Source organism: Canis lupus, chromosome 25, assembly GCF_003254725.2.
Source record: "Canis lupus dingo isolate Sandy chromosome 25, ASM325472v2, whole genome shotgun sequence".
NCBI lineage: Eukaryota > Metazoa > Chordata > Mammalia > Carnivora > Canidae > Canis > Canis lupus.
The window spans coordinates 27,011,034-27,035,304 of NC_064267.1; the positions used below are offsets into that span (position 1 = coordinate 27,011,034).

General features: G+C 48.9%; 1 protein-coding gene across 1 annotated transcript in view; it reads left to right on the forward strand.

Moving 5' to 3' along the window:
- XKR6 (XK related 6) overlaps nt 1-24,271 on the forward strand; it is a 315,137-nt gene that overhangs the window by 276,619 nt on the left and 14,247 nt on the right. The window contains exon 2 of the mRNA XM_049101362.1: nt 8,698-8,894. Within this exon, the coding sequence (XP_048957319.1) occupies nt 8,698-8,894 (197 nt within the window). The remainder of the gene's footprint in view (nt 1-8,697; nt 8,895-24,271) is intronic.

Here is a 24,271-nt window from a genome sequence, read left to right on the forward strand (position 1 = left end):
CCTAGGAGCCCCACGGGGAGGACGGGAGCTGCGTTGTGTGGGTTTGTTTCAGCTCTGCCATCAGACTGCGTCTGCAGATGCCCCTGAGGCAAGTAGGTGAGATCCACCACCACTCTCCACCCGCCCCCAGAACCTGGCCTCCCCTCCCCTCCCCTCCAGGGTCGCCCCTGCACCTGTGGGCTGCAGATGAAACACGGCGTCTGCCACAACCTCCACCAGGCATATGTCCAGCAGATTTCTAGTGGCTTCCTGAGGTCAAGTCCTTCCCTGACTGGCACGTGGGCTCTGGCACAGTGACACCAGCTGGCCCCGAGCCAGGAGACTTGTGCACAGAGTCCTCAAGGAAGGCAGGACTTGCACTTGGAGTCCCATCCATGTGCCAGCAAGACCTGTTTGTACTTCCTGCTTCAGGATGCCAACCTCATCTTGGGTTCTTTCTTCCCTTCCTAAGGGAAGCTTTAGGGACCAAGGCCAGACAGGGGCCCAGGCACCACCACTCCCTGGGTGCAATATAAGCACCCAGAATTGGGTTCTTGAAGGAGCCAGGTGCCAGGTGAGTGGTGGGAGCTGGAGAGTGTTCAGACAGCCCTTTCTGGGCCTGAGATCTTCATCTGACCCTAAGATCCCTGGCCTCACCCCAGAGGCAAGCTCAACTGCTCATTTGTCCCGGGGAGACCTCTGGAGGTGGGGCCGTGAGGCTGGCTCTGCCTTAAATCCTTGTAGCCCCTACATATTTGCTCCCTAACTGGGCTCGGGGCAGTCTCCCAGGGGTGAGTCAGTGACCCACAGCCATTCCTCCTCCCACCCTGGTGGCAGGGGTGGAGGGTGGGGGGGTGGAGTGGGGGAGGGGGAAGGGGGGTGACCTCAGCCCTCAGGGGAGCCTTGACCTCTGCGGCAGGCACTGGGGGCCAGGCCCAAGGAAGGAGAGGCAGGAAGTCTTGTTGCTTCTCCTTTGCTTGGGCTCTTCTGCCCTCCTTCTTGTGAGTAGGCAATTCTGAGTGTTCTTAACATATTCTGGGGACAAGTTCTTCTCTGTCTTAGTCGGATATGTGATTTGCAAATATTTTCTCCCATTCCACAGCTTGTGTTTTCCTTCTCTTAATGTCATTCACAGAGCAAAAGTTTTTAATTTTGTTGAAATCCAATTCGATTTTTTCCTTTTTTGGATCATTGTTGGCTGTCCTATTTTTAAGAGCTCTTTGCTAATGCAAGGTCACAAAGATTTTCTCTTAAAAGCTTTATAGTTTTGCCTTTGAATCTCTGATATGTTTTAAATTATTTGTTGCATGAGAGGGACTAATTGTGCTCACATCATTTGTTGAAAAGACTATCTTCTCTCCTTTGAATTATCTCTGCACCTTCAATCAAAAATCAGTTTCCCTGGGGCACCTAGATGGCTCCGTGGTTGAGCATCTGCCTTTGGCTCAGGGCATGATCCTGGGGTCCTGGGATGGAGTCCCGCATCAGTCTCCCCACAGGGAGCCTTCTTCTCTGCCTATATCTCTGCCTCTCTCTGTGTGTCTCTCATGAATAAATAAATAAAATCTTTTTAAAAAAATCAGTTTCCCCTATATGTGTAGGTCTGTTTCTGGATTCTTATCTGCTCCATTGATCTGTTTCTCCTTGCCAACACCACAATGTCTTAATTACCATGGCTTGCTAGTAAGTTCTAAAATCACTACCTAGCATGATTTCTTTAAATTTATCTTTTTTTCTCCAAAATTGTTTTGGGTGTTCTAGTTCCTTGCCACTCCATATAAATTTTAGGATCTGCTTGTCTACACCTGCAAAAACTCGTGCTGGGACCTTTACTGAAATCATGTTAAATCTATGCATTAATTTGAAGAGAATTGTCATTATATCATCCCTATATTGAGTCTTTCAACCCATGAACATGGTATGTCTAGCATTTACATTTTCTTTGATTTTTTAAATTATCGTTTTGTTGCTTCAGCATACAATCCTTGCACATTTTATTAGATTTATTTCTAAGCATTTCACTCTTTGGAGTTAATTTAAGTGGTGCATATTTTTAAAATTTCAATTTCCAATTGTTCATTAGTAGTCTATAGAAATATATTTAATTTTATATGCTGACACTGTATCATGAGACTTTGCTAAACTTACTAATTAATTCTGTGAGCTTTTTCGCATATCCCTTGGGATTTTCCATTTAGATAATGATGTCATTTTCAAATAGGGACAACTTGACTTCCTTCTTTGCAATCTATATATACTCTATTTCTTTTTCTTACTGCACTGACAGGGACTTCCAATATGATGCTGAGTAAGGGTGGAAAGAGTAGACATCACTGCCTGTTTTTGATCTTAAGAGGAAAGAATTCAACTTTCTTTGAGTATGATATTAACTACAGGTTTGGTGGGTATCCTTCATCTGTGAGGTTAAAGAAGTTCTCTTTTATTTCTAGTTTGTCGGAATTTCTTCTTTTTAAATTGTGAATCAATGTTGAGTTCTGTCAAATGCTTTCTTCTGTATCAATTAATGTAATGTTTGTTTTTGTTTTATTCATATAATTGATTGCATGGATTAATTTTTGCATGTAAAATCAGCCTTACGTTCGTTCCCAAGATCAACCCAACTGGCTATGGTATATCATTCTATACGTTACTGGACTTGATTTGCTAATATTTCATTGAGGCCTTTTGCATCTGTGTTTATGGGGGATGTTGTCCGTGGTTTTATTTTCTTATACGGTGTTTATCTGACTTTGATAACAGAGGAATGCTGACTTCATAACATGAATGAGAGAGTGTTCTTTCCTCTCTTACTTTTTGGGGGAAAAAGTGTAGAACTGCTGCTATTTCTACTTTAAATGTTCGGTAGACTTTATTTTTCTTAAAGAGGATTCTCTAAGTTTCAGGCCCCACAGAACCATTTGGGGCTTTGAGAGCAGGTTGTTCTCTATAATCAGAGGTTTCAAAATGCTGTTTCTGAGAGTGTCATTTAGAAGCAGCAGGTGACTATAGGCCCAGACAGCAAATCTGTTCAGCCTCCTGCCTCTTTTAGAAATCACTTATTTCCCATCTGAGCCAGTTTTAGGTAGAGCTACAGCTAACTCCTGGGAGAGGGGCAGCATAGTATGGGGTAAGAGCTTCTTTGATTTGCCTGAACTATGACTGGCTTTGTGCCTTTGGGGGAATCGCTCGACCTGTCTGAGCTTCAGATGAGCCAATGGGAAAAAGAAGATAACAAATTATATTCCCTCAAGAGGGGCTGGTATAAAGGTAAGAATGTGCTCAGAGAACTAGGAAGTTCTTCTAGAGGCAGATAAAAGGAGTTTTTTTTTTTTAATTTTAAAGATTTTATTTATTTATTCATGAGAGAATTATTTATTCATTATTTTTTTTATTTTAAAGATTTTATTTATTTATTCATGAGAGACACACATGACAGGCAGAGACATAGGTAGGGGGAGAAGCAGGCTCCCTGCTGGGAGCCCAATGCAGGACTCGATCCCAGGACCCTGGGATCACAACCTGAGCTGAACGCAGATGCTCAACCACTGAGCCACCCAGGTGTCTCAGATAGAAAGAGCTTTAAACAATTCCATGGTTTATAAAGTAAAAGGAAGAGACAGGACTGGGGAGAGAATAAGCAGAGTAGGCTGAAGGAAAGATAGGAGGGGAGTGCCTTGGAAGGCGGCAACAGCTGCCCTCTGAGCCTTCTGGCCTCCTGGAGACTCTCACAGGTATTTGAGCCCCTGAGACCCTTTGAAGGGGCAGGACTGCACGCATTCATTTATTCAGCATATCCTGGGGTCCCACTCTGGGCCAGGCATTTCAAAGATATGGAAACTGAGGCTCAGAGGAGTTAGGAGATGTCCCCCAAGGTAACACAGCCAGTGGAAGAACTGGACAAGAGCCCAGGGTGGTCCGTTTTCCCACTGTAGGGGAACAAGTTGGACCAAACTCAGAAGAAAAGAGGCAAATGGTCTATCCCTGGTCAGTGCATGGTTAGGAGCTAAGAGCACTGGGCCTGAAGCCAGACTGCTGGGCTTGAAGCCCTGCTCACCCCCTTACCTCGCTGGGTAAACTGAGGATCATTCGTTAAGCAGTGCTGCAGTTTGCCATCTGTAAAATGAGGGTAATATTGTATCTACCTCAGAGGCTTAAATGAGGATTAAATGGATTTATAAGTACGAAATGCTCAGAACAGCGCCTGGCATATGAAAGCCATATGAACATTAGCTATTGTTATTTATAAAGATGCTAGGCCATACTTCAGACTCTCTGAAGCCACCCACTCAAAAAAGGATGAAGTCATAAAAATGCTGGAAGCTTGAGGTCCTCCAGCCTGCCCTCTGGGATGGAGAATAGCCTTGCCTCGGGAGTAACTGGCCCAAGGCCATGCAGTCCTGCAGACTGAAGACTAGGCCCAGCCTTCCTGAGCCTTCGTTCTACGATGACACCTGCCTCCCTGCTTTTAGAGCCATGCATTTCACCATCCTCTGTTCTTAGAAACGAGATGGCATGACAGGTGCCATAAGATGTGGAAGCAAACCCAGGAAGAGAGTTGGATGGCTTATCCCCTGAACTAATGTCCAGGGGATGGTGAGCTTTTGGAACCCGCCAGGGAAGGGGAGAGAATGAGGGTTCGGAGGAGCAGCCCACCCTGTGGGGACCCCCGCCCTGGGCCTCACCTGCCTGCAGACATCTGCACCCCAGTGCTGCTGATGGAAGTGCAGGCCTTAGGAGGCTGCCTGCTGGGGATGAGATCACCATGTGGAGCCGCTTTCCCGCTTCGCTTAGGGTCTGGCGCCACCTTGTGGCCACACTTTGCACAGGGGCTGCAGGCTTAGCAGAGGCAGCCAGTTGGGGGGCCCCAGAGGTCACCTAGACCCAGTCTGGATTTTACAGTTGCCTACTGGGGACCCAAGGACACAAGCAGAGAGAGGAAGAGTGCAGGAGCCAGAGGCTGTGGAATTAGGCAGAAGGCACTTGACTGGGAGGGAAGTCCTGGACCGGATTCTGCGGTGCAGCTCCCACGACAGGGTGGGAGGCTGCGTGAGCTGGTGTCTCAGGAGGCATGATTTCCAGATTTGGTTTAAGACTTGATCCTGGTGCACTCTGGGTGGGCAGCATCTGTTTGCTCATCAGCACAGTGGGAGAGGCTCTGGTTTTGCCCACTTTCATCCTCGTTTCTTCCCATATCCTGTGATGCTCTCATAGAAGAAACTCAAGGCTGGTTTCTCTGAGACAGGACACTCGAGTCAGCATGTTCTGGGCTTATTGCCTTCTATTTCTATGGCCGTGATGGGCACAGGGGCCTGTGGCTTGGGAAAAATGGGGGTGGAGGGTGCAGATCAAGTGTTCCTTTTGCCCTAGCAGGACAGACTTAGGTGAATCTGAGTGTTGATGCTACCTTGGCCTGGGGTCTGGACGAGTAGGCTTGGCTCTGCTGTGTAACCATCTCTCCACCTTGTGCCACCTTGTGAGGCTGGGAGAAGCAGAGTCTATGGTCTGAGTGCACCCCTGAGGTAGGATGAATTTGTGATCTGGTCCCTGTGGGAGTCTCTGGTCCATGGCATCATGTGCTACAGCTGCCACATGTGGGTAGAGCTTAGTTTGGGGTCACGGAGTCCACAGTTACCTGTGAGACCCAAGGCACCAAGGCTCCACTGGGAACATGGCTCTTCTGAGTGCGTGTGGAGCTTCTGGACCTGCAGCCTCAACCTCAGCCAGTGCATCTTTGTCCTCCATGGCTCTGCCTCCTAGGCCACCATCAGATGGGCCAATTTGACACTTTCCTCTACCCTCGATGGTCCTCAACCCCTCCCAGACTACCTCTGACCCTATATTCTTGCAGCAAGCCTTCCCCTGCCCAAATGTATCTTTGCCATGACTTCTTCCAGTTGGTCCTCTCCCTCAGACCCCAAATTGTGACACTGCTTTCCTCTCCTTACTCTCTTTCTTTCCATTCCCTCCCATGTCTCTGTCTCTCTGTGTGTATGTGTTTCTCCCTGCCTGTCTCTGTGTCTCTCTGTCTCATTCTATGTCTCTTTGTTTCTGCGTCTCTCTGCCTCACTCTCTGTCTCTCTTTCTCTCTCTCTCAATGATCCTGTAGCTTTCCAACAGCATCCCTGCCCTTTTCCTAGCCTCCACTCCTGGTCCCCTGATTTGAGAAGATGACTCGTGGGACACACCACAGACAGTAAGCGATAGAACCTGGAACTAAACCAGCATTCAGTGCTCTGTTTCACTCCAGAGCCTTGGTTTCCCCATTAGTTAAACGACAATGACCAGATGAGGCATCCAACAGGGGGCTGACCTGATGCACCTGCCTCCACAACACCAGCCCCCATGCAGAGCCGCCCTGCCCTTGGTGCTTGCCCCCAATCTTTCCCCCTTTAGTTTTCAGCAGGACCATTGCTCTGCTCTTTGCAGAGAAGGCATATGGAGGGAAATGAGATGTCCATCCCAGCTTCCCCGGGTGGATCTCTTCAGAGATAGTGTCATGCAAAGTCTCTTAGAGATCCAGAGAGACAGACTCAGTGTTATTCATCTGGTGTGAAATGGGTGTCCTTGTTGCCAGTGTGTTTATTGTAAGTACACCAGTGGTGTAGTAGGCTGCTCTGTGTCTTGGTGCACAGTCTAGGAGACCCTGGAGTGCTTGTTCATTGATGGGTCCAGGACATGCTTAGTGCTCTGGAGAGAAGCCCGCCATTTTGGAATTGGAGAGGAGCATCTCTTTACAGTTTTAAGCTATTTTATAAGTGCATGCTTTTGCATCTTTACTTCTAAAGCATGAGCTTCTGTAACATTGATAAAGGTCTTGGGCACCTCCCCACTCCTCTCATTGCTCTGGGGTGGGGGGATACAGAGCCTTTCTCAAGGACTGGTTTATGATGCTATTCATGAATTTGCTGCAAACATGGGTGTGGGCTACCTTCACAGTGTTGTACCCCCAGGACCCCTCAGCTTTGGAGGACAGGAGTCTTCCTTCTACATCCCTAGGCACTAGGGAGATGGTGTTGAACAGTGGACAAGCTCCTGTGCTCCTCAAGAGACAGAGAAGACACAAGAAAGAAGTAGGGAGAGTGTGGGAGGTAGGCTTGAAGGGGCATGCAGGATCAGTCCCGTGAGCCATGGGAGGGGTTTGGATCTTATTCAAAGCATTATGGGAAGCTGTGAGAGGGTTGAAAGGAGCAGGGGGGAGGGCGTGATTGCATTTATGACTTTCAAAGAGCACCTCGACTGTTCTATGAAGAATGGGTTGTTCTGGGGCAAGAGTGGACCCTGGGAGACCAGCTAGGAGGCTTCTGCTTCAATTCAGGCAAGAAGGTGATGGCAGGGACCAGGCTGGGGTTGGTGTTGGGGACAGAGAAGAGGGACTGCCTAGCAGCTCCAAGTAGGCATCTAACTGTGCCTGAGGACCGCAGGGACTACATAGTATATCAACCCTACTCTCTCAACCTCTGTGATTCAGGCTTTGTGTTTTAGGGGGCACAGTGATAGGCATTCCCAGGGGACAGTCAAGGTCATACATGTCATACATGTGGTTCTGTCCTGTTGGCTGTGGCCCTTGGTGTATGGTTCATGTTCTGTATCCTAACTGGATCCTGAACCTTGCTTTCATCCTGGCCCCAGAGGCTGCTGGCTGATTTAGATGGTACCTTTAATCCTCTCCTTGACTGTGGCTTAGAGACAGCTTCCGAAAGTTCAGGTATCAGTGAGCCATGGGTAACCCAGAATGTGCATCCACCACACATGTTATCTCTGTAATCTCCCCACCAACCCCCTGATGCTGTTTCTTTTTCCCCATGTTCAAGAAAGGCAATAAGGACACGGAGTTGTAGTAATTCATCCAAGATCCCACAATTAGCAAATGACAGAGCCAGCATTTGAATCTAGAGACCGTGCCCTCCACCTATACCCACCTTCTTTGCTCCTTGTCCCCCGCAATGGAGCAGGGTCAGTACATTAGAGTGACTGTGTCCTATGCCACCCTCGTTCAGATGCTCCGTTGCAGCTTCTGTGCTTCCCTAGTGTAGAGCTCAGACTTTGGTGTCCAATAACCTGGGGCAAGCTCCTAGTCCACTCTCCAGCTATGAACCCGGTGCCACGATGGCCCAGCGGCTCCCTGTCTGTCCTACATGAGAGTTACCCCTGCCTGTCCATTGGGACCCTGGCACCACATGGCCAGCCAACCAGTGGTACTTAGTAGGAGCTTCACAAATGCTGCTTCCTCCCCCAGAGAGGGCTACCTACCACATGCCCCTACCTATCACAGCCCCTGCCGCAGGGCTGTGTGGTAGAGATGAAATCCTGCTGGAATGTTCCCCCTGGGATCCTGAATGTGAGAAAGATCACATGTCCTCGGAGCTCACCTGTGATGCTTCACTGGCAGGCCCTGGGAGATCATCTGGTCCCACTCTTTCATTTTTCATTTGTTTAGATGAGTAGCCTGAGGCCAGGATGGGGAGGACTTGCCTAAGACCCCCTTCCTGGCCTTCCTCCCTTCTGCCCCCAACTCCTCTAGCCCAAAGCCTTAGCACCTTGTCTGTGGGCTGAGGAAAAAAACAAAAACAAAAAACCCTGGTCCAAAATTCTGGAAAACCTCGGAGTGAAGGAGGGAAGATTGTCATAGGCAGGTCTTGGCTCTGGGGAATGGCATGATCCTTCCACATTTCCTGCCCCTACCCACGCTCTCTGTGTTCTGTCTTGTTCTCTCTGCAGGTATATCCGCACCATGTACCTGGGGATTCAGAGCCAGCGGCAGAAGGAACACCAGCGACGTTTCTACTGGGCTATGATGTACGAATATGCAGACGTCAACATGTTGCGCCTCCTTGAGACCTTCCTGGAGAGCGCCCCCCAACTGGTGCTACAGCTCTGCATAATGATCCAGAAGAACAGCGCTGAGACGCTGCCCTGTGAGTGTTCCCCCCATCCACAGGAGGCTGGGGAAATGACCTCGTGGGCTGGGACAGGGCCCTGTCCTCCATCTGGAGACCACTTGGTGACTACCTCCTGCACCCTCAGTACCTGGCACACCCTATGGCCATTGTCCTACCTGATCCTCAAGTCCCCAGAATGCCCAGGCCCCTGTGTGATGCTGACCCAGCCCACACCAAGAGCCTGTGAGCGGTCCAAATGTTCCCCATACACCCGTGTGCAAGCCCACTGCACCTGCTCACAACCACTAGGTTGTGAACAGAGCAGAGCCAGGAGCTCAGGTGTCCCTGAGAACAGAAGAACAGAGCACCCTGGGTCTCCCAATCTAGGAGGAATGGTCTCTTTCCTTTGGTGCTAGCCTAAGCCGAGGTGTTTATACATCCATGGGATGGGGGAGATGGCCTAGGGATGGCATGTGACAAAAGACTAAATCACGTTAGGCAATGCCAGCAGTTTTAGACATTTTAAAGCTGTGGTGCTCTTGCTTCAAACCCAAGTTTATGTAACAGCCCCATTTAAAAACATGCTCAAATAGTTCTGTTCTAGTTACATCGGTGTGGGGGGTCTAGAGCCAGGTGCACTCATCCACTGGTCCCACCTGCCTCATTCCCCCTATGGCCTCAGATGGTCTCCAAGGAGCCCCAGAAGCCCCCAGAGCCCAGTCAGACAGCACTGAGCTCCATAGCAGTGGGAAGTCTCTAGGTGCCACCTAGTTGCCTGAGCAGCCCTTTTAAGGTTAGACTTTGTGGGTCAAGGCAGAGTCTCACACCAGATCACCAATGGTCAGACAGACTGCAAATGCCATGCTTGTATCTCTGAGCATATGTCAGTGGGACTGGAGCTCCAGCAGTGGGGGGAAAGCCTAGGATGAGGAGGGGCTGAAGATTGCATCATGCAGGGACACTGGAAACGTTTAGTCTGAGGAAGGCTTGGGATGCATGAATCCCAACATTTGAAGGGATGTCAGGGAGGAAAGGTGGTCATCCCAAAGAGATGGAGGGAGCTGCAGAAAGAGTGTTATCGATTCAACATGTGGCAGACATTTCAAACAGCAGAAGCCATCCAGTGATGGAAAGAATGTCTCAGTACACAGTGAGTTTCTTGTCACTAGGATTATTTGAGCAGAGATGTTGCTGAGGAGACTCAGCCTAGGGGTTCCTGACTCCAGAGGGCATGAGCTTGTATGATCTGGGGTAGCAAGAGAGCAGCTCTCCATGCCCCACCAATCCCTGACCCTTGGGGACTCCTGGCCTGTGGGTTCTCACCTCTGGACCCCACAGCTTCTCTAGGTACTCCAGCATACCATGTTCATGAACATCTGCAGAGCACTCTCCACGTGGTCTGTCATGGACAGCCAAGCTCTGGCCTTCATGGAACAGCTTTGCCTCCTTATCTTTTCCAGACTGGCTGGCCCTTTGTAATCTCCATTCCACTAGTCACTTAGGCAAAAATATTGTTTAATCTTCAAAGGCCAACCAAAGGTTTAGGGCAGGGAACTTGATCCTGACATTTAGAGCCCAAGGACCTAGTCTCGAACCCAGCTGCACTGCCAACAGAGTTCCCCACCCTATGGGAACTGGGCTCCCAGCAGAATCCTCCTGCCCATCCCCAGTCCAGGACAGCCCCAGCTTGAAGTGCCCTCAAGGAAAAGAGGCCTCAGGGCAGCTTCCCTAGTCCCACAGAACACTGACTGCAGTCCTGCCAACCCTTCACTCCAGGAGCAAGGAAAGGGGAACTTTGAGGAGCAGTGCCCACTGTCAAGAGGAAGTCTCGCCCAACCTCTGGGCATCAGCTGTTGGAGCCCGGGCTCAGCCCTAGTCTGCAGCACCAGGGACCTATTCTGGAGAAGAGCTAAAGAGACAGCTAGCTCCACTGGGGCATCAGGACACTAAGCAAGAACCCACACTGTGGACGGCAGGGCTGACAGTCCATCTGGTCTGTCCTTTCTCTTGGGTAGAGTCCCATTCACATACCCACACACTGCCACTGACATCAGGAAAATGAGGGAAGGTGGGAACCCTGTCTTCAGGGTGCCCGTGAGCCAGGCCATCTGCTCAGGCAATGAATTGGTGTGACTGCCCACGCTGAGGCCCTGGGAGTCCCTGCTTCTCTGGACTTTAGAGAAAAGTGTGCAGCATTCAGAGAACACACCATTTGTTTCACGACCAAGAGAATCGCTCAGGGATTGATTCTGGGGCAAGACCAGTGTCACAGGGTCTGACATGCACATCCTTGCTGTGCAAGCCATGAGGGAGTGCCCAGGGATGGGTACAGTGACCATGTTGGCTTGTTGAAGCTTCCACACCTGCTGCCCTCAGATCCCCAGGCTGCAGCTCCCCAGCCCAGGGCAATATGCTCCATGGGGCAGCTTGAGGGGGGTGCTGGGGGAGGCCTCTTTCTCTTCCTTTTTCTGACTCTGTTGCTATCTGAGACCCTCATCTAAACCTCTGTTGCTGTTTCAGTTTCAAGTCTCTCCCCAACCCCAGTGTATCACCAGAGCAGCCAAGTTATCCTTCTTGCACTCTTGGCCACATCCTGACACCCCAAATAGATGAGGCAGGTGGCAGAGTGATAGTGAGGATGAGCTCCCACGAGGACATTCATCTCAGAGCAAGAATCTGGTTGCCACTTATGCCCTGCTGTGATTTTAGACATTGTCCCTCACCTTTACAAGGCCTCCATTTCTGCTTGGTATGACGGGGAAGATGGTGCTAATACCTAATAGGGGAGATGCAAGAATATAATGAATGTGGATCACGTTGTAAGCTGTCAAGCTCTAAGGGCACCTAAGGCTGTGCATTTGTCATTTCCAGAGCCTGGCGGTGAGTGGTGTGGGTGAGATCCTAGGGAGAGACTCCCTGCCACCCCCTTTGGCAGCGCAGCTCATCTGTGTCCCAGTCTTCTTGATGAACCTGTCCTTTCTATGATCGTTTCTCAGATTATAGACATAGAGAAGCAGAATGTGAAATCCCTGGACACTCAAGGGGAAGCAGATGTTGCTCCCCAAGAGCCCTCTTGATGTGGGAGGCTGGTGGGGCTGAGTCCCAGGAAGGCCGAGACGAGGGGCTGCTTGGGTGCCCTCCTCCCAGGGAGAAAAGTTTAAATAGCAAGGGTCATGCTGCTGTGGGGTGTCTGCTGTAGGAGATCTCCCCTGGCTCTTCCTCCCATACACCCCTCTTTTAGAGCCAGTGGCTCATTCAGAGGTCGGGGAAGCATTTTCCCACATTTGTTTGGCAGGTGGAATAGCTGTTTCTCTAAATAGGCTTCCATGGTTAAATGCATTTGGGAACTGCTGGTCAGTGGCCTTTACTGTTGGACTGTGGTTTCTCAAGACAATGATGTGGTCTACAGCGGTATCTGGATTGAGGGGAAGGAAGGGACCTCGCCCTCACTGGGCACAGACTGCAGGGGGCGTGGATTGCGCTCTTACTTAACTTCTAGAATGTCTGCTTATCCCTGGACCATTTTGTTTAGAAATAGATGCCTTCCTTCTCTTTTCCAATAAAAGGCTTATGAAATGTAGACACATTAAAGAAAATCAGTTTAACTATTAGAAACTAGAGGAAGGGAGAGAAAGTCTGCAAACCTGGGAGGGACATGATGTTGTGGAGTCTTGCAGCCATGGGAATGCTTGGCTAGTGGCAGTGTAGAAAGATGGGGGTGACGCCCGTCCTACTATATGACAGCTGTTTGACCTTTAGGGAGTTACTGAGCCATTTGTTTCCTCAGTTTTCTCTGAAGTGGGGTAATATAAGTACCTACTACAGAAAGCTGTTAGGAGCATTTGATGACATGACTGATGTCATGCCAGATGCAACATCTGGTCATTTTGTCATTGTCGGTGGAGCTTTTATTGTAGATCTGCTTTCTGAATTGGACTACAAGTTGTGCTGACAGGATCCATGGCTAGTTGGCCTTGCTTTGGTGAGCTTTGATGACACCTGTCCACTTATACTGTTAATGCTAGTAGATGGTTAGGAAGGTCACTGCCTCTGTCACTTTAATAGGTGAGTTTTCGGTTGATCTTGCCCAATGCCAACCTCTCCCAGCCTTTCCCATCCCCACCTTGTGGTCCTCACATATTGTTGGGCTAAGAGTTCAGTATTCAGCCTGCAAGACAGATTGTATTCAATTTCCTAATAAGACCAGATGTAAGTGAAAAATATGATAATAATAAACAACCATACAAATATTATGCTAGAGTTATTTGAGCATCTCAGCAGGGTCTTCCTTAAATCAGATGTCTTGAAAGTTTGAACAAAAATAAAATAAAGATATAAAGGGAGCCTATTATTCTGACATGTCACCCTGATGGTGACACTGGCAGTGTCTGCTGAAAGCTTTGCCAGTATTGTAGGCAGTGATAGGGCTTGGAAAGCAGTCAGCATGGCAGGAAAAGTGAGACACAGTGTCACTTCCAACTCTACCACTTACTGACTTTATGGCATGAGGCAAGTTCATTTCCTAACTGGGCTTTTTGATCTGTAAAGTGTGAATGGTGAATTTTGAAGTTGTTGTGAAGGTCCAGTGAGCTGCACACACACTTCTATAGCACTTTGCTTGGCATGTGCTGGGCACTTGATACCATCTGCCATTCAACAAAGATGCATTAAGTTGGGCACCATACTATGTGCTGAGGAGCAACAGAGAACATAACAGATGTGGTCCATGCCCTCATGAATCTCCCATTTTTCTGAGCGGATAGAACAAAAACAATGAGGCTGATGACACATGTTAAGTGCTTTGGAGCAAACAAACCTGGTGTTGAGACCACAGATAATATGGTGAGGGGTAGAGAGAGCCTACCTTGGGCAGGAGCGTCAGAGAAAGCCTCTCTAGAGAGCTGACATTTAAGCTGAGTATAAATGAAGAAAAAGGAGCCAACTGTGGGAGGAGCAGAAATAGTCTTCCAGGCAGAGGGAACATCATGTGCAAAGGTCCTGAGGTAGGAAAATCCTGGCTTGTTCCAGAAAGTGAAAGGACCCCGCATAGCTGAGGTTGGTAGGGAGGGGGAGGAAAGTGATGTCAGGGGAGGATAGAGAGGAAGTCGAGGGCCTGATCAGGCAGGGTCCAAGGGACCCTGCAAGGAGCTTGAGTTGGCGCCAAGTGCCATGGGAAGAGTTACACAGGAAAGCTCTAGGATCAGACCTGCATTTAAAGAAGATCCCCTGCTATTCAGGAAAAGAAGAAGAGCTGAGCTAAGAGATCCCAGGGATGAAATTATGGGATAAGAGAGCATTTGGGAAATAACACCAACTGCACAAATTTGAGGGCCATTCTGGAGAGCGAACAGTAAGACTTAGTAGAACTGGTATAGGCAGTGACAGAGGGGAGAGCTGGTGGTTTCTAACTGGGTGTGTTGAGATGGGAGAGGCTCTCTGGGGGAATAGGTTTGGGAGAATAGATCAAGAATTAGCAACTCTGTCACTTTTCCTTCCTTCTGGGTTTTTCTGATGCTTCCACATGAACATTGACAGGGGGCATGGGGGTGGGCCCCTTGCACCCACATGGCTCCTGAGTCTGCCTTTTTCAGGTAAGCCCACACTGAGGAGTTATCCTTCACATAGGGCTCAGATGACCACTTTCCCCTGGCATCACACCACCACCATTTGTCAGGTACCTGCCATGGGCCAGGTGCTGTGTTGGAAATGGGCTTGTGAAGACATCTGTCCTTCAGGAGTTTATGGCTGGTGCAGCACATTTTAAATTCTGTTAGGCGTATGTACAGAGGAGGGATATATAACTGCGTCTGAGAGCATGACAGGAGCTGTAACATTTGGTCTGGATCTTGATGGATGAATAGGAGCTGGCCTGAAAGAATTTTGGGTGGCTCTTGTGGACAGGGGGATGGTAAGCGCCAAGAGACAGAGGCCTGGGGGAGCAAAGATCAGACAGGGAGTGAGTGGTCATGGGCGGTGAGACCATAAGGTGCATTGTGGCAAGTGTAGGGGGCAGCGGCGGTGATGAGTGCTAGTTGAATATTTTTGGGGAGCTCAGCTGCGTGCCAGAGACTAGTTTAAGAGGTTTACATGGATTAACCCATTAAGGTCCCATAGCAGCCCAATGAGTAGATACTTTCTATTGTTCCCATTTTATAGATGAAGGAACTGAGCTCCAGAGACTTTAAATAACAGCACGAGGCAGCCACAGGCTTCTAAGTGATACAGATGGGATCTTTGCCGAGGTAGTTGGGCCCCAATGCCTGGGTCCTTAGCAAGGATGGCTGTGTCTGACACTTGAAGAGACAGACTTTTGGGGGTTCTGCAGGAAGTGGTTACTGATGCGGGGAGGGAGCAGAGGTTGATATGCACTGTGGATCCATCAGCTCCAGCATGTGTGTGTGCACATGTGCATGCGTGTGTGTGTGTGTGTGTGTATGCATGTGTGTGTAGTGTTTCTGTATCTTAGATGCAATTATACTGACAAGGTCAGAAGATGATGCTTCTGCCTCTTGCCCCTGAAATCTCTGCCCAGGGCTTGGCTTTTTGAAAATATTCTTAGTGTTCCAGAGCCTTTTGTGTAAGCCACCTCTGCTAAGCATGCACAGAGACTTGCTGTCGTACTGTGGAGCTAAGCTTGGCTGACCAAGGGGTGAGGGAATGAGCCTGAGACGCAGGACCCTTCCAGCTCCCTCAAATGCCTATTAGTGATAAATACACGTAGCCCTTTAGCTGGCCTTTCCTTGGGGTTAGTTTCTATTCTGACCCTGGAGACCAAGAGAGCTTGGCTAGACACACGTGGGTGGCTTACCCAATCAGTGAGAGATTTGATATTAAAACCCAGTGCCCCTCATTTCCATACAGTGCATGTTCCTTCTGTCTTCTTAGGTCCCTCTGGGAATCCTCAGAGAAAACCCCAGGCATCCTGAGATACCCTCTGAGCCATATGTGTCCCCCTCAATCCTCTAGGAAGTCCCTGGATGGGACCAGAAGCTCCAGGGCTGGAGCTGGAACTTGAAGGCAGAGCCACCGCCATGCATAAAACAGCGCCAGCTGGTACCCACAGGGGATCCGCTTCTCCTTAGGGCAAGCGCTTCTCTCAGAGAGGATCAAAAACAGATCTGCTCTGTTCTCATGGGTGACACTCCACTGTGCAAAACTTTACAGGTGCTGCAGGACCCCTGTGAGTGGTGGTCAGCCAGATGCTGGCAGAGGGTACACAGAAAGGCACCTCTGGTATCAAAAAACTTGAACCTCACGACTTCAGTGTCTAAAGGGATTTAGAGCAATGCGATCTTTAGAACTGAAGAGGTTGACTAGGCCACCTAATCCACCCTCCTTGTTTAACATATAGGAAGCTGAAGCGCAGAGAGGTAAGTAAGTTGCCCAAGGTCACACAGCAAGGAAGGCTCTCAGAAAAGCCTCCCCTTCCTGCCGCACTGGGCCTGCAGTTGGGATGGCAGCATGGCATCTACAGGATGTAGTTCAAATACCAAGCCTCGCCCAGGTGGTTCTTCCTACCCTCCACCTAGCCATCAGTAACCAAAGTTAGGAAAAACAAGCATCTTTACTAAGGCAAGGAGGCATGAGAAAATATTAAAGCCTACCTTCAGACACTGGTGTTCTTTTAAACAACAGCCAAGTTCTAGGATCTAATTAGGGCCTTTGCTTCCTATCTCTTTGGTGTTGACCTTCCTAATAATCTTCTTTCTTAACTTCACTTGCTGACTCTGCTTACATCAAAGCCCTTTCGGTGACTTATACTTCAGCTTCACGTTTACTGCTTTTTCTAGCAAGAACCCGGACAGCATCCAAGCAATTCACAAAGGCAAGTGTTCATTCACATTTCTCTGCTCCTTCTGAGCTAAACTGTCTATGCCTTTGTCTTCAGCTGCCAGCCCCCAGAGCGCTTCTTCCTTTCCCTAGGAAGGACGGTATGCATCCCGGAGGAACCTTCTCCAGCGTCAGTTTGCCAGTCTCTGTGGTCAGCTCTCCCTTCGTGTGAGGGACCAAGCCTCCTAGGTGGGGCTCTCAGAAGAAGGGAAGGCCCAGAGGGCTGCTTCTTATCTGTTGGGTGGCTTAAACAGGCTAACCCACCACCCCCACCACCCCCACACACAATGGAGGACTTCCCTGTCCCTCTTCTTGGGAGATTCCTTTCTTCTTATGTAAAAAAATGCATTCTGGTATCTTTCCAGTCCTGCTCATGGGGACATTAGCTGTCACTCTCAATGTCTGGAACACAAAAGTTAATTCTTCAATCATTAAGGTTAAAAGGTTAAAAGGTGAAGGTACCACAAGAAAGTGATGGTAATCTGGTCTGAAGATTTTAAATCTGTGCTCTACACCAGAGCTAATGAATTTCCCACTCAGTTTTCTCGTTACCAAGAAGTAAAACTTGTTACTAAAACAATCGATCCAGGGACACTTGGGTGGTACACTGGGTTGAGAATCTGACTTTTGGTTTCGGCTCAGATCATGATTTCAGGATTATGGGATTGGGCCCCATGTCGGGCTCCAAGCTCAGTGCAGAATCAGCTTCAGATTCTTTCTCCCTCTCCCTCTGCCCCACCCTGCTTGTGCTCATGCGCTCTCCCTCTCAATTAAACAAAAAATCTTTAAAAAAACAAAACAAAACCCAATTGATCCATTGCATCAAACAACATCAGATAATGAAGCACCTTGTCCAGAGTCATAGGAGCCTCCGTGCCCCCCAGCCCTTACCAGTGGAGAGAACCCTTCTCCATAGCTCAACTCCTGTGCTGGGCTAGAGTTGCTCATCTCCAAGAGCTACCCCAGGGTTTCCCACCAAGTCGGCACAGAAGTCTTCCAGCCTTTGATGTCAATTCCCAGGCTGCTTGTCACTTGTCTGTGGCTGAGCCAGGAGCAGATAAAGAAAGGAAAAGATGTGTAATCTCCTGTTCACTACCTTCTCCGGCTGCCCTGTATCTTCACTGAAAGAAAGAGAGTTGCATGGACGTGACCACCATCTGGGCCCGAACACAAACTCGGCCTCTCCGGTTTCCCCCACAGTGGTGGGAGTGGTGGGTGCTTCCCCACTCTCCCTCCAGCTCTGAGGAGACACCCTCCTTCTCTCCTATGCGATGCATACTTGGTGTCTGCACACAGGGTCCCCTGACCAGGCACCTTCAGCTTCAGCTACCGACGGCTCCTTGTTCGACAGCTCTTTAAGGCCTTACACTTTTAAACAGAATTTGCACAGATTTTAAGCAGACACCTCAATGCTTCCAGTGCATGTTTCTGCTTGAACCGAGGCCTGGCTGAGATTGCCCCTAACAGCTGGCCAAGAGAAAAAGAGAGGCAGAGTTCTTTTCTCTTTTTAAAATTGCAGTAGGAATGCTCCACGTGAGATCCAGCCTCTTCACGAATTCAAATCTTTAAGCGTGACAGAAAATGATGTTCAGACAAAGGAGACTTCTTAAAGCAGCAGGACAAATATGAGAAAGGCAAACTAAATCGATTTTATTAGAGTTACCTGCCATCAATGAAACAGCAATTGGCCACCTGGAAATGTTTGTGTGTGAAGTGCCCGAACAACGAGGGACACTGGGCAGGCTTCCTGAGCTCACACAGGCTATCCAGTACCACCTTGTGGGGGAAGGTTCTGAGGGGCTGCAAATTCAGAAGTAAGCAGTGAGCAGAAACTGTATTTGGGCCACGTATTCACTCACTCAGCAACTAGTCATTAAGCACCTGCAATGTGCCAAGCACGGTTCTAGGAGCTGGGGCCCGATGTAGCCATAAGCAAAAGAGAGAGAAAGCCCTGCCCTCACAGAGCTTACATTTCTTGAGGGAGAGGCAAATAACAAACAAAACAAATATTTTATTTTCTATGTTAGCAAATTACAGGCACTCAGGAGACTGGTGAATCTGGAAAGAGAGGTGACAGGAGAACAGAAGGCAGCTGGGAAAGGTTGCCTGGACAAGGTGACTTCTGAGCAAAGATGTGAGGATGGGAGGGAGCCAGCCCTGCCAATTTTGGAAGCAAGTGTGCCAGGATGAGAGAACAGCCAAGGGCAAGGCCTTGAGCTAAGAGAGCCCTCTGGTGTCTGAGTAGTAGCAAGGAGGCTGAGATGTGTCCCTCGGCTGCTTCTATAGGTTCGCCTGGCCTGGAGGTCTTGCCAGCAGAGCTGCTGCTTTGTTTAGTTTTAGTTTTGTTTTTTATTTAAAGAGCTTTATTAAGATACAATTTACATACCATTCAATTCACCCACTTGAAGTGTACAAGTCATTGACTTTAGTATATTCCCAGGGTTGTTACCACTACTACAGTTCATCTGAGAACATTTCCATTTCCACACAAGATACTTTGCCCCTCTTAGAGTTGCTCCCCTGTGAGGTCTTCCCCCAAATTCCATGCAGAGGGCAAAGGCTGGCAGAAGGAGCACTGGGTTGGGAGTCCACTGTGCTAGAATGCCGTGCCGGATTCTGGGGCAGATCCCTGCAATCTCATCTTCTCTGGGCCTGGCTACTATGAGTGAAGGCAGGAGGGAATCCTGAAGACCCTTTCAGTCCTGGTAGCCTGTGACTCTAAGGAAGAGAAAAGAGGGGGAAATCTCAGTGAAATTGGGGCAGTGGCTTTAGTTAGCTTGACATTCACATTAGAGACAATCTTGAACTCTGGGCCTCGTGGGAACTTTTAGCTCCATCCAGGACAGACTACAGTGAAATGCTCTTCAATAGATCTTTTCTCTTCCTTTAGATTTCCAAGGATTTGGATTTCCAAGGATTTAGATTTCCAAGATTTCCAAGCCCACGAGTGTCACAAACAATGCCTTCCTGTGTCACACATGTCTCACCACTGGGGAGGAGGGCAAAATGGCAGAGACCTCAAGAAGGAAACCCCCCTGGGGTGGTTCCCTATCCCCCTCAGCTGTTCCACGTCCAGCGTGGTTATGGGCGAAACATCTTGTTTGAGCCTCAACTTGTTCATCTGTAGAATTTGCCCCCAGGGACTCATTCAATTCTGGACCCAGCTGGAGTGCAACGCCGGTCGGGACATCCCGAGGAGTTCTAGGGTGGCTTTCCCTCGAGGGCCAGCCAACCCGAGGTAAGTGTTGGCTGGACGCTGACCAGCGGAGAGCTGAGTCCTCGACGAATCCTAGGCCTTCTAGTGCATTCTAGGCTTTCAGGCCCCGGAGCTGAGGGGCCTGCTGGCTGGAAAATCTGCTCCCCACCCCGTGACCACATGGGGGCCCTCTCATTCCCCTTATTTTCACAGCCCAGCCCTCTGAGTCCTCTTCTGCTTGTCCGCCTGCTGGGCTCCTGAGACTGTCACCTGAAAGAAAAGTCACTGCGTCCTGTTTTGCATGGTGGCTAACAACAAACAAAATAAATATTTTATTTTCTATATTAGCAAATCACCAGGCCTGGCTTTACACAACTGCTGTGCACGGAGGAGCTGCATCCTCTCCAACGCGGCCTTCGCCTCCTCTGAGCCTCGCGGCTCGTCATTTGTGCACCACAGCTAATAACTCCTGCCTCAGAGGGGGTTTGTCAGGAGTAAGTAAAACGTGTTTGTCCTCGGCACAAAGGGGGCAGTCTGACAACGGTGGCGAGTATTTCTACCGCCTGGCACGGAAGGCACACGGTGCTGCCGTCCTCAGCGAGGCTCTGGTGGCACCACGTCATTTTCCCTGGAAGGCTTTTCTCATCCAGGGCCGCTGGCCACAGAGAATTTGAGCTAAGGGGCCAGGACCACCCCTGAGTCAGGCCCACCCAGGCACCCACCATCCTCACCTGCTCAGCAGCCCTGCTTCCCTCGGCCAAACCGCTCACCTGAGCTGCCGCAGAACGAAAGGGTATGCGAGAGCCACCCTGTGCCCCTTGCCTTTCCTGAGCTTCCGTCCCAGCTCTGGAAACACAGCTAGCACTGTTGAGTGCTGAGTGGAGGCCGTGAGGCCAGAACGCCCACAGTGAAGTTCTAGTTACTCAGGGTCAGTCATCCTCAGGGCCACAGTGGCCCCACGTAAAGGAATCCAAGACCATTTTGGCTGATAAGAGTTTCTAGGGTTTTGACAACCATATCATATCCCACACCATGGGAGACAGGATGCACTCAGACTTCCAGCCTTTTAAAAAGATTGTATCAGCTTGGAGTGCCTGGGAGGTGCAGTCGGGTGAGCATCCGACTCTTGGTTTTGGCCCAGGTCATGATCTCAGTGCAGAGTCTGCTTGAGATTCTCTCTCCCTCTCCTTCTGCCCCTCCCACTCACACATTCTGTCTCTCAAATAAATAAACACATCTTTTTTTAAAAAAATATTTTATCGGCTTCTAAATGACTATAATGTTCCAAGTCCCCTCCTACACCAAGCCTGCAGGCCCCGCACCATCACGTCTCTGATGGGGCTTGGGAAGGACAGGGAGGCTGCAGATGAACTTTGCCTTTGGCTCGAGAGGTCTGATCTCATCCTGTAATATGCCAGGAACACACCCTTGACATCCCATGGCAAAATTCAAAAATTTGAAGTCTAGATTTTATAAACTCCAAATAGGAAGAGCAGCACCGAGAAGCTGAGTGGAGCCATCTCTCAAAGCCATTCCCCCTCCAGGCTGAAGCTTTTTACTCTCTCTGACTTGACTGCTTAGTCATTTCAATATCAGTAAAATTAAAACTTAAGAAGAGCTAATGCATGTGAAGCCTTTTACAATTTCCAGAGCACTTTTACATGTGTCCTGAGGCTCAGGATTGTTTGACATGACCATCATGAGGACGCATCTTTGGTAGTATGGGATACACAATGTGTATTCAATATGTTTATATACAATGTGTGTGTGTGTGTGTTTGTGTGTGTATTCTTTCTCTCTATAGATATACGGATATACACACTATATATAGATATATGAATATAGTGTATAGTATGTATATATATATCAAATTTGTGCCTATATGTTTTATACTCATAATTCATTAAATACTCCAAATCCACATTTTTACCCATGGTTCCAAAAACAGTAAAATAAAGGCAGATCTGTTTATACCAAGGCGTGTGTCCTTCCCAGGGCACCTCACGACCTGGGTTAAAATGCACTCACTCTGGGAACATCAGGGCATTGAGCCTAGTTGGCCATGAGCTCCTCAAGGAGAAGGGATTTACTGGAACTTTCCAGTGACAGCAGATGGTCTTCCCCACCGTGTGCTCCAGGCCAGCCAGGATCCAGGCATCTGTGAGGCCTGAACCATGCTAGCTGAGTGGCTGACATTTGTTCTAGAATCGGTAAAGTTTGTCTTTCTCCAGCTGGCTGTGAAGATAGTATTTTGATAGCGCTGACAGTGTCTTAGGAGACAAGCAAACAGAGGGCTAGCTTTAGCTTTCCTCTGCTGGGTTCTTTACATATCAGTGCTCGACCTTGATGCTCCTCAAGGAGAGCGGTGCTACCTTCTTGTTATCCGCTGGTTCCCAGAGTGGCCGTGAGCCCCTGGTGTGGCGCTCAGAAGAGACTCATTATACAGATAACAGACTTTAAAAATGCTGTTCTCATAGCCTCTCCCAATGTTGCACTATGTCTGTACCCCATGGGCCTCTTCCAGCATAGTCACTTCTCAGAGAGAACTCTTTAGAAAGCTTCAATCTCCAGCTATCAGAAATACCCAGGTTCCCAGTTTGGCTTTTGACTTACTGAGAATATTGAGGAAATAGGAATACTCAATCACAGGGCTTCTTAGCCTCATCAGCACTATATCTGGGACCAAATAATTCTTTTCTGTGTGTTGGGGGGCTGTCCTGTGCCTTACAGCAGCTCTAACAGCACGCCTGTCCCCTACCCACTGACTGCCAGTAGCCCTCACACCTGGTGTTGGGACATTGCCAAATGTCCCTGCTGGGAGTGGGGGCAAAATCACCCCTGTTGAGGATATTTGCCCTGCTGTTAAATGGATGATTGTGAGCATTGTGGGCTGAATATGGTCTCCTCTGGATTGGTTGGTTTGCATGGGAAAGGCACCAAGTTCTTGCTTTTCCTAGGAGGATCAGCAAAGTGCTGGATATCAAAGCAGTCAAGAATAAAAGGACATGCTTGATGCAGTAACCTCAGGCAAACCTTCTTACTTACCTCTTTGAGCCTTGGTTTCTTTGTCTGTAAAATGGAACACCAACAGATATTTCATTTGTCAGGATTAAATGAAGTAACTAACATAAGCAAAGTATGTGACATAATGCCTAATACATGTGAAACACCCAATAAATGTTATTTTCTCTTCCTCTCTCTCTTCTACCCTCAACTATTTCTTCCTAGGGACAAAGGCATAAATGTTGGCTAACTAGGGAATTCCCCTGTCCCATATTCAGGGGTAGAGGTGGGTGGTTGTGATGACTAGTGGGGTCACAGGCCCCTTTTCCTATGGGCCCACTTGGGAATCAGAGAATAGCTATAGACTTTTTTATGACACACTTTTGCACGTAGTTTCAGAAGGACCAGACCAAATCACGGCCCTACCCTTGGAACAGATGCACTAAAATTTAAAAAAAAATTTTTTTTTAATTTAAAAAAGGAACAAGTAAGAGAATAAGAGATAAAGTCTATCAAGATGGTGGGGGAAATGCAAAGGTAGAAAATAAAGCATGGGAAGTGGGAGGAGACATGGGGGATGGTGGTGACAATTTTTCAACGTGGTTGTCAGGGATGGCCTGGCTGAGAAGCAGGTCTCTGAGTCAAGGGCTCGGTGAGGAACTTGGCTATCTGGGGGAAGGGCATTTCAGGCAGAGGAAGAGCAAATGCCTATGCGCTGAGGTGGGAGGGAGTCTGGAGCACATCTAGGATTGAGGGAGTTCGGGGAGCTGGTGGGAGGTGATTCCCACCCCCACAATACCCATTAAGCCCCTGCAGAGGGCAAGAGGATGGATCATGTAGGGCCTTGGACGAAAGCCTGACACCATGAAAAGAACATTAGATCTGCACTCATTGGGGAAGGGAGTTACTGAAGGTAACTGACAGATGACACATGTTGCTCCCAGGCAGTAGCATGCAGGTCCCTGGAGGCTTTTAAAAGGACCGACCATGGTGTTAACTCTGAACAAGGTGGCACATCAGTCAGGATGGGCTGGCCATGCTGCCGTGTAGAATACCCAAACAATTCTGTTGGCTTAAAAAGTTGATTCATTTCCTGTTTGTTGCACATCTGTCCCAGGTCACTGGCAGAGTGGCCTATTCTTGGAGCATGGGAGAGCATGGCCTTCTGCCTGGAAGTGACACACATACTCCTACTCATGTCTCCCTGGTCAGAGCAAGCCACAGACCACAACTGAGTTCAACAGGGCAGGAATGCATATTGCCCCATGGGAAAGGCCCTGAAAATCAGTGACCACGGACAGCCTACCATGCCTGGGAGGCCACGCAGAGGGGCACATATTAGCTTAGTGAATACATTGTTGGGATAAGCAGAGATGCTGGGAAA